We start from the raw sequence: 13,464 nt of genomic DNA, 5'->3' as shown, positions 1-13,464 counted from the left end.
CCATCCCTTCTTGAGCTAGCATCGCTTTCCTCATGGTTGATCTCCATGTTCTCCTTGTTCTTCTTCTTCTTGGTCCTCCTATTCCTCTTCCTCTTTGGCTTGGTAGCCACTCCTCCTTCATTACAAGAGCCCTCTTTGGCTCCATCTTTGGCTTCAATGACTCCTTCCAAGTACTTGGCTTGAACTTGGAGTCTACAATTTTTGCCTTCAAACGATTGACTTCATCTTCCTGCTCCGGGTGAGGGTGAGTGATATCAAACACTTGGACTTCCTTTGCCTTGTTCACCCGGAAATGTTCCATCAAAGCTTCTTCTTGGAGAGAGTTCATCTTCATGAGTAGACGCTTGTCACTCTCCATCTTGGCAATGTCACTTTCATGGGTGCAACACGCACGGTCCTTGCTCAAGGGAAAGTACTCCGTCAATGCTTCCTCTTGCATGGAATTGACCTCCATGAGTTTGGCTGCACTCCTCTTCAAGGCGGCTATCTCTTCCTCATGATCACAACAAGTGACCTTCTCTTTGCTCATGCGGAGGCATTCCATCAAAGACTCTTCTTGCATGCTACTCAAACTCAATAGCTTGGCCTTGGTGGTCTCAATAGTGGCAATTTCTTCTTCATGATTGCAACAGGAGGTCTTCTCCTTGCACAAGCGGTAATAATCATCCAAGGCTTCTTCTTGAAGAGCATTGACCTCCAAGAGAAGAGCATTGTGCTTTGTCAAGGAAGCAACTTGATCCACAAGCTCGTCATGGCAAGAGATGGGGTCTTCCTCATCTTTCTCTTTGTTGGTTTCCTCGAGAGAAAGCATCTTCTTCTTGAGATCACCCATCAAACCAAGAGCATGATCTCGGTCCTTGGTGAGTTGGGAAATAATAGCATTGTTAGAGTCTTCAAGGGTGATGACACTAGCTTCAAGAGACATGCGCAAATTTTGTTCCTCCTCAAGTGCTTGATTGAGAGAGGCAATCTCATTTGTCGCCTCCCTTTCAAGCCTCTCCTTCTCCTCTCTAAGGTCTTGTGCCGCACCAAGTTGGGCCAAGAGAGCCCCAACATGAGTCTTGGTATCCCCTTGCATGTTAGTGATAAAAGAATCCAAACCCACAATCTCACGCTTGATGGTGAGACTAGTGGCATCATCAATAGATAAAGCATTAGTTCCTCCTCAAGAATTTTGTTCTTCCTCAAGAGTTTGGAGGGGGTTCTACCTCCGTGGATACCTTTTCCATAAGGCAATGGGCGTTGTTGGTGATGAGGTTCTCATTAGGAGAATCGAAGAGGGAGATAGAGGGAGTGGTAATGGTGATGGCGGCCACTCCCTCTCCTTCCTTGTTAGAGCTCTTGTCCTCATGTTCTTCATCCTCATCGGAGGAGTACTCTTCTCGAATGATAAAGGCTCTAGGCTTCTTGGTGAAGGAGACCTTGTCGTCATCGGGCTTGGAGGGGAACTTGGAGAATCCCTTGGAGAGTGACTTGAACTTTTCCTTGCGGACAAGCCTTCCACCATTATCTTCTCTTCTCTCAAAGATACAATCCGCGACAAAATGATTCTTGTCGCCGCAATCGTAGCATGTTCTCCCCCTTTGCCCCTCCCTTGGGCTCTTGGAGAAGCTTCTTGGAGAATCACGTGATCTTCTTGGCCTTGTGCTTCGGGACTTGTTTCCCTCCCAAAATTTCTTGGCGGCGAGAGCCATGTGCTCATGATAGTTGGTATTGAGATCATCCGGTCCCCACTCAATGGGATCCTCATCGCTTTCACTAGCCTCATGAACCTTCATCTTCAATGCAAGGTTGGGCTTGCGGGTGTTGTGGGCGCGAGCAACAAGATCCTCCGCATTCTTCTTGGAGATGTCCAAAGCGATGACTTCGCTAAGAACTTCATCGGATGTCATAGCACGGAAGGAGGCGTTTTGGCGGATGGCCATCAACTTCACTTCCTCATAAGGGAGGAGAGCATTGTAGAACTTGCGCTTGATCCAATGGTCATCCACAAATGTTGCTCCAAGATCTTGCATTTGTACGACGAGAGCGATGAGGCGCCGATACATTTCTTCGGGGGTCTCTCCTTCATTCATGACAAAGTTGTCGGCCATGTTGTTTACTTCATCAAAACGGGAACTTTGGATGCTCTCATCTCCGAGGAAGAGCTTGTCGAGTTTATCCCATGCTTCCTTGGCGGTCTTGAGCGAGCGGATATGAGCGCGGTCCATGGGCGTGACGGCCATGTGAATCATGTTGATAGCGGTGGCGTTGAGTTGGCCATCCACCACTTATCTTCTTGTCAAGCTTTTTGGGTCTCGTGGTGAGTAGCCCTCCTCGATGATGCGCCAAAGCTCGGTAGATGCGCTGCGCACATGAGAACGCATTAAAAATTGCCAATTTTCAAAGCTATTTGATTCAAGTAACGGTGGTGAACCATGCGACAAGATATGTGGCATAGGTATTGGAACGTTTATGGTGTAATCACTTGGTGGTGGCACCTCATGATAACCCCCTAGACGTTCCGCAACCGGTGTCTCATCCTTCCCCTTTGTTGAAGTGCCGGTCTCCCCAAGCCCTTCCTTTTGTGGATCTTTTGTCGATTACGCGACAAAATCAACAAGAGGAAATTGGTTAACTTTTGGTGGGGGATCCTCGGCACTTTCCTTAGGATCTACGATAGGGGTTGGTTTTTGAGCAACCAACTCCATCATCATTACCTTCATTTGGTTAACGATGGATGACTCCAATTTCTTGAGGTCATCCAACGTAGCCGTTGTGCTATCGACGGGAGATGATGGAGCGGGTGGCACAAGGGAAGGTGACCCATTCACAACCGTCTCTTGTTCGACCATTTCTTAGGCGGTAAAGCCCGAGCAAGAAAACCTTGCTCTGGTACCAATTGAATGGACCGTAGCGAACAAGAGGGGGGGGGGTGAATGGACGCTACGTTAAGTTTTAATCTTTTTCAATTTTAGCGGTGCGGAAGGTAAAGGTGATTGCTTTAGTGGTGTCGGTGATCCTACAATGATCCTAGACAAGTGCAACAAGCAAAGGAACAAGCAAGATAGTAAGAGTAAGGAGCAGGACAACCGGATGGCGCGGAGACGAGGCGAGGTTTGTTTCCCGCAGTTCCTCTCACAAAAGAGAGTACATCTGCGCTGAGGAGGTGCTAGCCTCACACAAGAGGCTAGGCGGCCACACCATGAAGGAAGGCCTCACTTTCTTCCTCGAGAGAGCTCCAAAAAGGGGCTCCCCCTTCTCCACTATGGCACCGGTCGAGGCGGTGATTCCTTCACAAGGTTGGGGCGAGCTCCACATCACAAGGAGGCTCCCAACAACCTATGGAGCTAGCACAACACCAAGCTAGCCTCCATAAGTGCACTTTCTCCAAGATCCCACCATAGGAACCCTAACACCAAGATCCACTAAGGACTAGCAAGTATTGGTGAAATCTCTTTTGGTAGAACTATAGACCGGGGTCTCCTCCACCACTCAAAATTTGGGCAAGATTGGTTGGATGGTTGGGGAGATCCTCAAGGTTTAAGCTCAGCAACAATGGAGGAGAGAGAGAGGAGAGATAAAATCGTGTTGGGGAAGAAGGGCCCTTTAAATAGGCCCCCCGAAATCCAACCGTTATCTGCAGTTTTTGCCTAAGCGGTACTACCGCTATGGGAAGCGGTACTACCGCCCTGGATTCGAAATCTCACAGAACTTATCCACGTGGACACATAGCGGTACTACCGCTCGCGGTACCGCTCGAGGTACCGCGATGGGGTCCAAACCTTACTGGATCCAAAGCGGTACCGAAGCTGTACCAGAGCGGTACTGCCGTAACTCCGTTACGGTACTTAAGCGGTACCTCGGGCGGTACTACCGCTCTCAAGTGGTACTACCTCTCAAGGTACCGTAAGGGTACCGTAACCTGTTCTGTGGGACAAAACCAGCGCAGAACTCCAGAGCGGTACCATGGGGCGGTACTAGTAGGGGTAGCGGTACTACCGCTACTAGTACCGGTAGTATCGGCCTGACAAAAACTGCTTTCTCCTCTTTTCCTCTCCAACCATGTTACCTCGCGATACACACACAAAACCAGAAAACCTATAAGCTATGCTTCAGTCCTCCGATCTTGACGTGTCCAGCGAGGTCACCGTGCACTTACAAATCTAACAAGAATACTCAATGCACACGGTGAGATTGTTCAAGTGTTGTCATCAAACACACAAAACCCGGGGTTTAGACTTTGCTCTTTCAATCTCCCCCTTTTTGGTGTTTGATGACAACACAAGACTTTGCAATGGCATATGATATTATGATAAGATATTTAGATTTGCAAGAGTTCCCCCTAGACATGTGCATATTTTGAATATGTATTTGAATAGAAATGCACACGTCCTAGAGGCATACCCCCCATAGATTTTACAAACCAAGCACATATGCAACCTTGAAGCTAACATACGGTTCAAGCATTATCTATGGACAACTCCTATAAATATTACTCAATGCAAACATTAGTCCATAGGGATAATCATTAATTACCAAAACCACAGATGGAGGTTCCATGCACTTTCACCTTTGCTTACAAAAAAATGAAGCTACTAAGAAGTTCGCTGAAAGCTATCGAAAATCATGCAGGGAGAGTGGCTGCACCATTATGGCTGATGGTTAGACTAATAGTATGAAGCTAACACTCGTCAATTTCCTGGTGTATTGTTAGAAAGGTATTATTTTCTTAAATTTGTAGATGCCACTGCTAATTCCAAAATTGCTGATTTCTTATTCAGCGATGTTATGCGCTTTGCTGGATTCGAAAATGTGGTGCATTTCGTGGTTGATAATGCCTCAAATATGGTACTAGCTGGAAATAAATTAGAGTCTAAGTTTTCTTCAATTTATTGGTCTCCTAGTGCTTCTCAGTGTTTGAATTTGATCTTGAATGATTTGGGAAAGCTTGAAATAGTGAAAGAAGTTGTAGAAGATGCATCTAAAATCACTATGTATTTGTACAGCCATTGCAACCCACTTTTTCTTATGCGGCAGTCACTAATGGACATGGAATATTTCATCCCAGACCAACTTGCTTTGCTACTAATTTTGTTGCATTATGAAGTATACACAAGCAAAAAGATGTTCTTCATCGGAAATTTGTCTTGGCTCCCGGGAGCATTTGCTCCCTGATTTTTGGGGAGCAAATTTTGTTTTTCAAAACTTTTCAAAAAATTTCGAAAAAAATCATGCATGTACCTGACCATAGCATGCACCACCTTGTGCAATGTCGCTGCAAAATGTCATCGTATGCGTCCTGGGAAAAAATGACAAATTTCCAGATCTGAGATTCAAATTTTTGGATCTCATTTCATGTCAGAAATTTGTTATTTTTGTTCAGGGCGCATACGATGATATTTTGCAACAACATTTTACACGGTGGTGCGTGCCATGATCAGGTACGTGCATGATTTTGTTTCAGAATTTTTTGATAAGTTTTCGATTTATTCTGATTTTTCGAAAAAACCAGGAGAAAATGCTCCCGGGAGCCAAATCGCCGCTCTCATTCTTCATAGCATGGTTATATCAAAAGAGTGGACATGGGCTCCATGCGCAGGAGAAGCAAAATCACCACATTTTGTTGACCTTGTATTAGATCAACAATTTTGGAAAGATTATGCTTCCATTTGTAACTTCTCGAAACCTTTAGTTAGATATGTATTTGGAGCATTACATTGTGCAATAGAAGAGATTGAGAAGAGGTTCCAAAAAAAGAAGAGAGCAATCCAACAACCGGTTCTTAAAGCTATAGAGAAGAGGTGTGATAAGCACATAAATAAAAATCAGCACCCAACCAACCAATACAATGATGAGGTTATGTCAAAGTATCACACCACTACTTCTAGAGCTATAGTTTTATTGAGAGATATGTAGCAAAAAAATCCAGCTTTGCACAAGGCTTTGACATCAGAGATGATGATTTTCAGAGGTGCAGATGGTGATTTTGGTCGAGTGCGAGCTATTAATGATAGATGCAATGCTTCATGGTATGCCGCTTTATTTTCGTTTGTTCGTCTATATTAATTTTATAATTAATATGCATCTTTTCATTTCTCTAGATGAATGGTGGTTGACTTATGGATGTAGTGCTCCACGAACTTGCAAAAGCTTGCTATTCGCGTCTTAAGAAAAACTTGTAGCGCTTCGGGTTGTGAGAGAAATTGAAGTTTGTCTGAGCGTATTTATTCCAAAATGAGAAATAGAATTGAGCATCAAGTGACGAGCGAGCGCGACTATTACGGATCAATAAAAAAACTAGTGAAACCCTTGATTTGTGCTATTTTCAATTTTACCGATATATTTTTTTTACATAGATGCGAGTAAAATGAGGGGTATTTCAGGAAACCGCATTGAACCATTCGACTTAGACCAAACTGTTTGATCGCCGATTCAAGTCAAAACCGACGAGTCGGTGGTTTTTCTTGGGTCGACCGGCCTCCGGTTCCTGTTTTATCGGTTCAACCGCCGGTCCGGTTTTTTTAAACTATGTGCTTTTTTTTTAGATGTAACTAGGTGCTGAACTCGGCCTAAACGTTCACAGCAAGCATCACTGCATCAGTGCTGAACTCAGCCCAATGTCTCGACTCTCGAGTGTTCCGCCCCCCTCCCTGACTCCGTCCTGCGGATGTGGAGAAGCCTTGGCAAAAAAAGAACAGAAAAAGAAATATCTCTCTCCCTCTTCTCCGGTGCCGGTAGGAAGGGCAAGCCGCATGAGTGGGGGTTCCGGCAGCCGAGGCGGCGCGCCGTGATGGAGGAGGCCGGAGGCTGGCGGCGGGGGTCGATGGCGATGGCGGGCGCGGGGAATCCGCCGTTCGGCCGGTCGCCTCCAGCCGGAGCAGCGGGGAGGCGGGAGAAGCGGGGGTCGAGGGCGACGGCGGGCGCGGGGATCCGTGAAGCTGGATGCGGCTCCGACGGCGTGACGGCGGCGGGCGGCCTGCCCTCCCGGGCGGCGTGCGGAAGACACGTCACGCGCGCGCGGCATCAGGGCCGTCCGTTCTGATCGAACGGCCGTGGCTGGTCCCTGCGACACGTGTCTCGCACGGGATCATCACGGCCGTCCGATCCTCCACGTCAGGGGCGGTTAGCGATCGGAGGGCAGGAAACGCAGCCTCCGTCGCCTGGCTGGCTGCCAGGCGAGCAGTATATTTGCTGCCGCATGCAGCTCTGCACCACCGCAACAAACTTTTCCCCTCTCTTCTCCTCCGACTCCGAGCAGACGCAGACGCACAAGCCACAAGCAGCGGAGGCGGAGCAGCGGAGGACCACGGTGAGAGAGGTGATCGTCCCTTCCCCTCCCCTTCCCGTCTCCTCTCTCGTCAGATCTTCTGCTTCTTCGGCTCGTTCGCGGGCTGCTGATCGACCAGAGGACCACGGTGTGTCGGCATTCTGTTCCGTGGCCATTTTTGTTCCTCGGAGACGCCATGCTTGTTGATTCCTCTTGCTATCGTTGCTGTTTTCGATTCCAAACCCGCGGGACTCCCTTCTTCTGCTTCTTCTTCGGTTGGTTCGTGGGCTACTCGTCCAGCAGAGGAGCGGGGTGCGTCGGCGCGCGTTCCGTGACCGCTTTTGTTCCCAGACGACGGCATGCTCGTTGATTCTTCCTCTTGCTATCCTTGCTATTTTCGATCCAAAACTCGTGGGATTCTTCTGCGTCTTCGGTTCGTGCGTGAGCGACTCGTCGAGCGGAGGAGCGCGGTGCGTCGGCGCGCGTTCTGTGACCGCTTTTGTTCTGAGACGGCGGCATGCTCGTTGATTTCTCTTGCTATTGCTGCTGTTTTCGATCCAAAACCCGTGAGTTTCGTCTGCGTCCTCGGTTCGTGGGATGCTAATCGAGCAGAGGGCCGTACACGTCAGCCTTCGGTGACCAATTTCGTTCATCGGCGACGCCATGTTTGTTGATTCCTCTTGCTATTGTTGATGTTTTTGCTTCAAAAAAACTCGTGTCACCTTCTGGATTCTTCTTCCGTGATCGAGCCGAGCACTTCGTGGCCTACTGATCGAGCAGAGCACGCTGTGTCAGCGTTCTGTGACCAATTTTGTTCCGAGACGATGCTTGTTGATTCCTCCTGTTATTCTTGCTGTGTCTTGATCGTCTATTATTGCTTGCTGTTGATGTCGAGTCCTAATAAATGTGCCTTGCCACTAATTAAATTACTTCTTGAATGAGATCGTGCACTCTTGCTTACTCTACTCTGCTCGTTTCATACATTCGCCCAATTCTAGTATGATTTGAGTTCCTGAAGCTTGTATGTACTGTTTCGTGTGGTTTGATTCTTGTGTAAGATCTTCGGTGCAAACCCCTATACTCTGTTAGGAGAATGCAATTTCCTCATACTGTATAAGCATCCCAGGATGCAATATGTACATGCAGTAACATGATGGAGCTACTTAACCCTTTCTTAAATCAAGTATAACGATCTGTAATGCAGTCAGTATCAGTACATTCAGTTTTCTTCAGTTCCTAGTTTTTTTCTTTCTTGGATAACACTTCCTAGTCTACTATACTCATACTTCAATCTTCCAGGAAAGTAAACACCACAATGGGTCAAGGCCATTCTTATCTAAAGAAGTTCACTGTCAAAGACGAGAATGACAGAATTAACTATGCCACATCAACTATGCAAGGATTGCGCTCGTACATGGAAGATGCTGTGAGTACTGTGGCAACTACTTTGTACAGTTCTTGGGATGTTCTTCACAAATATTTTTTATCGGCTCACAAGTACTTGTCTCAAGCTTGACTTTCGCTCTTATTGTTTTTCAGCATACAACTATCCTAGATCTAGATCATACCGGATCCACATCATTCTTTGGTGTTTATGATGGCCATGGAGGTTTGATCTTCCTTTCTGATCTTGCTACAACAAATCAAAACATGTCAACTTATTACATCGGTACTGTGCTTGTTGGATAGTGCAGATATAACGTGGATTGTGCAAAAGTAATACCTGCGATGGACCAAACGTTTCATGTGTTGGAATTGTGATTATTGTACTCTGAAGTGTTGTGATTTGTGAGGAATAATCAAAACTTTATTCTGATCTGTTAATGACAGAGGTGGGGTGTATATTATCACTGTGTTGAGTGTATCACTTCTCTCCAGTGATACCTATTGAATGGATGTTCAGCTGCGGTGTTCATCACATTTTTTCGAATATAAGCTTCTATGCACATTCTGTTGCTTCCACGTTCCTCTGTTATATGTGTAAACTTATATGACAATGCCAGACTTAGCAATATATTATCTGTTTCAGGAGCTAATGTTGCACTGTATTGTGCGAACCGATTTCATACTGAGCTTCTACGAGATGAAGATTACCAGAACAATCTGGATGGTGCAGTGCGGCACGTGTTCTTCAGGTCATTTAACTAAATCTTGTACTCTATATCTCAGGCTCTGTAAGTTTTATCCCTTTTCAGTTGTCAAAGGTGAAAGTGCCAATATTACACCTATTTTATTCATATTTGTCCTGTTCTCGTAGCAAAGATGGTTTGGCATGTTGCCTGTGCAAATATGAAATATGTAATCACTGTTCCTCCTTAATTGTTGCAGAATGGATGAGCAGCTGAGAGAATATGATGAATGGAGAGCGTTAGCTAGACCCCGCCGCCGCCGTTTTAGTTTCAATTTGCTAAATTGCCTCAGGGCAGTTACTTGTGCTAAGGTTTGATTTCCTCCAAGTTGATTATCAAGTATTGTGCTTCAGTATCAAGCTTTTGAAGAAGTTCACAAAGATTGTATCTCTTGGATAATATGCATACTATTATCTGTAAAAACGAACTGGAAGGAATCACATGGATTATGGAGGTTCTATTTTACTTTCTGGAGATATGCTTTCGAGTTGGAAGTGGTATATATATAAATCTATTACTCATTTCTCCAATTATTGAGTTGGAGGTTGGAGTAGTTGTTATATTGATTGGCTGGTTTATTGAGTTGGAGGTCAAATGCTTCTAAGTTGTTCTCATTGGTCATTCCACCTTGGCTGTTATCACTTGTCATATTCCCAGAATCAAGGTATGACATTAGAAATAACTCTCTTCGTGTGCTCGAATTCATCATTCGGTTGATTTCTTCGTTATCTAAGGGAACACAGAAAAAAATTCCTCCTAGTGACTCTCAATGCTTGTTTATTCCATACAAGAGTTGGAATTTTTTTCGTATAATTTAGTTTGGAAAGTCTTTCTTTCAGGGAATCCCTTACTCTGAAGGAAGCACAGCCTCTGTGGCTCTCATTAGAGGAAACCAAATCATTGTTGGAAGTGTTGGTGATTCTCGCTGTGTACTCTCAAGGAATGGTCAGGTATAGTTACTGTTCCCTTATCAAATATCTAGGTGGCACCTAATTGTTCAGCTCTTTTGTCATAACAAGTGCATTCAGTGGGTGCTTTAATGTCCTTTTATCCATTCATCCAAAGGCAATGGATTTATCCACCGATCACAAACCAAACCTTCCGGATGAACGTCGGAGAATTCAAAATGCTGGAGGACGAGTAACCAGGGATACGCGACGTGTTTGGTGTGCAGGACAGGAAAGAGTACAGTTGGGCAGCTATCGTGTTAATGGGCTCCTAGCCATGTCTAGATCTATTGGTACAATCTTATTTGATTTCTTTTTGGTCAGTTGCATACTTCTATTCTATCTATTTCATTATACTTGGCAATTTGCCTACTTGCATTTCAGGTGATTTTATCTTGAAATCGAATGGTTTGTCTGCTACAGAACAGATGGTGACATGTAATCCTGATGTTCGCACTGTAAGTTAATTTAGCTGTGTTAGTGGAGTATAAATTTGTTTACATGGGTGTGTTCTAATGGATATTGCACTTTTTTGCTAGGTGGACATAACTGATGATACTGAGTTTCTTCTTATAGCAAGTGACGGCATCTGGTTAGTCCTCAGTTCAAAATAATTGAAGTGGTTACTTTATTTTACTTCTAAGTGCAAATTTTCGCCCAGAATAAATCTACTCCGAAATGACGGTTGTGTTGTATGCTTGGGTAGTCTTAGGGCAGAAGAATATATCCAGAGTGGCATTTACATTTTGGTTCAGTTAAATTCGTTGTGGCCTGGGCTGGTAGCTTCTAAGTCCAAGCTACTTAATCGTCTAGTTCTTTTGTTGTGATTTACTTGTACTGGGGACTTAAAAGTTCAGGAACATGTGCCAATCCTTACCTTAGCTGATTCTTCACTGTGTCCAATTTTTTTTTAGATTCGATGGTTTTGTGTCTGTTTTACTTAGCTAATTGGAAATGTGTGTTTCATTCATCTTGCAAGAGCTTGCTTAACAATCTTACCACTTGATGAAACATTTGCACCAATAAGAATCATTCTAAGATGTGGAATAATATATCTCCCTAGTATTCTGCTCATCTTGGAGAATGCTAAAACTAATACAATAATAAACTCAATTACCATACGCCATTTAGCCATTTTTTATGCTTCTGTAAATTCTTTCATATAACATTCCTCTGATTTCCCCCTGTTTCAGGGATATCTTGTCAAGTCAGGGCGCGGTGGATTTTGTACACCAGAAGTTAGCAAGCGTAAGGCTTTTTTTTTACTCATTCTTCCTTGTCATTGAAGTAAAGAACAAAAATTATACCGGAAAGACCATTTAGAATCTATCTGCTCATGTATGTCCCGTGCATGAATGATCTGCTTAGCTATTCGAACAGTTGATTGATACCTAAAGCCTACAATGGATTGGTATCATGTTTTTCCTTCTATGCATTTGTTGATAGAACTGTCACTCATGTAGCACATGTCTGGTGTCTCAACACAGGGGACAACAGATCTGCGTACCATTTGTGAGGGGCTTCTTAGCCATTGCTTCAGGTCGAGGGACAACTCAACCGTGATACTGGTTCAGTTCAAGCCTGCCGCCAGGATTCCTCTTGCTCCTCCGGCCAGCGCCGCGCCAGTGGTTAACCCAAGTGCCACTGAAACTTCCATTGCCGCCAATCCTGACGCTAGTGCTGAAGCCAAGGCTGACTCCGGCAGAGAGATCGAGGAACTTGAAGGACCGCTCCTGCCTCTGTCAACATTACCTAGCTCGTCGCAGTTGTTGTGAGTTTTGACCGAGAAGAGAGAGCTCCTGGGTCGGGGAAGCGTGCAGTGCTATTTGGTTTCCTATTTTTCAAAGACGACACGGTGTGGTGCCTTGCCACTGTGTAGGATGATGATACCATGCGTAGGAGTAATAGTCCCACTTACTCGGTGCTTCCTGGGAACTGTTTAGAAGAATTTGCCACTTGGATTTGGATTTACGCACTCGGTTTTGTTTTCTACTACTCCGTACTTCTGATGTTGGATCGACACTCTCTATTGATGCTAAGTGCCTTCAGAATTCTTCTGTGCTATGCAGTATTATGCCTTCAGAAATCTTTTGTCTGATCGTGTTGTATCTTGAAGATGCTTAGTCCAGTAGTGTTCCATCCACGGGTAAAAAATCGGACGGCTGTCAAATCGTACACTAAAATGCGAACGTTTTTATCATTATAGCTTTCCCTAATAATTACTGGATTACAGCATCAAATAAGCAGTCGGGTGCAGCCGTGCAGGGAGATTAAACTATGCGGCCAGTGCAGTGCATGCAGAAGCTGTTGCTGTGTTCTGAAGCTATACAAGCGGCAGCTCCATCCTCGCCAAGGCACTACAAAGTACAGAATACGACCGCGCACCTGAAGGAGTTCTCTTCCGTGACATGCGTACCTTCTTGCGCTTGAACTTCATTTCTTTTTAAGTGGCATATGTGCCCAGGCCTTGTAATAGTGTTGCACACTTCTTATTTGTTTATAGTTCCAACCAAAGTATGGTTCAGCTGCTATGGCCTGAATCTGTACCGACTGATGTAAGTCTTGCTGTGGCCAGCGAGTCTGCTGAGCCGTTTTAATGAATCGGAGTGTTCCATGTCAAAAGAAAATAAAATAGTCGTAGACCATCAGGTCGAGGTGGCGCCCTAGGCCGGAGTTTTTTTTTTGCGGGTACCCTAGGTCAGAGTTGAGACCGGTGTTGGCAACACCGAATACAAAGGCGGCGTGGAAGGCCAATGCAACGTCATACATCACCCGTGGGCTTGAGCGCGACATGTTTTTAGTCGTGACGTGGATGGGAGGCGTCCAGTGTTATATTGTGATCCAAATTCAATAAGAAGGCTAACGAAGCGAGGTCACTTTCTATTAGAGGACTTTTACAGTACTCCAAGTGAACAGAGGCCATTCATTTTAGTCCATCAGACAGCTAACGGGTAAAATTTAATCGGAAACTCGCGGAGTACCTCCATTGGAGGGTCAAAAAACAATTTCTCATACTAGCTTCCTCTGCGTAGGGGTATAGATATGTATCTATCTTTTTGTGAGGATGCTTTTGCATTTCGTATCCATTTCGTCTCAAACAGTCTTATTTCCTGGACGAACCCTAGCTGAGTTGTTCCCG

The 13,464-nt window shown here is 45.1% G+C and overlaps 1 protein-coding gene across 1 annotated transcript; it reads left to right on the top strand.

Annotated features, from left to right (window-relative positions):
• Nucleotides 1-6,944: 6,944 nt before the first annotated feature.
• Nucleotides 6,945-12,376, top strand: LOC127319616 (probable protein phosphatase 2C 21). Its single transcript, XM_071820802.1, has 14 exons — nt 6,945-7,300; nt 8,549-8,675; nt 8,789-8,858; nt 9,279-9,384; nt 9,578-9,689; nt 9,813-9,875; nt 9,923-9,947; nt 9,984-10,042; nt 10,218-10,328; nt 10,444-10,618; nt 10,710-10,783; nt 10,865-10,917; nt 11,519-11,573; nt 11,813-12,376. The coding sequence occupies exons 2-14, from the start codon at nt 8,565-8,567 to the stop codon at nt 12,098-12,100; spliced, it is 1,302 nt and encodes a 433-aa protein (XP_071676903.1). The 5' UTR covers nt 6,945-7,300; nt 8,549-8,564; the 3' UTR covers nt 12,101-12,376.
• The last annotated feature ends 1,088 nt before the right edge of the window (nt 12,377-13,464 follow it).

Source organism: Lolium perenne, chromosome 5 (genome assembly GCF_019359855.2).
Source record: "Lolium perenne isolate Kyuss_39 chromosome 5, Kyuss_2.0, whole genome shotgun sequence".
Taxonomy (NCBI): domain Eukaryota; kingdom Viridiplantae; phylum Streptophyta; class Magnoliopsida; order Poales; family Poaceae; genus Lolium; species Lolium perenne.
This window is presented reverse-complemented; position numbering and strand designations above follow the sequence as displayed.

Bases quoted from the DNA above. Each gene is read 5' to 3' on its own strand.
- LOC127319616 (XM_071820802.1), top strand. From the start codon at position 8,565: ATGGGTCAAGGCCATTCTTATCTAAAGAAGTTCACTGTCAAAGACGAG. The intron at 8,859-9,278 runs GTTTGATCTTCC...TATCTGTTTCAG, and splicing joins TGTTTATGATGGCCATGGAG to GAGCTAATGTTGCACTGTAT. The intron at 11,574-11,812 runs GTAAGGCTTTTT...GTCTCAACACAG, and splicing joins TACACCAGAAGTTAGCAAGC to GGGACAACAGATCTGCGTAC.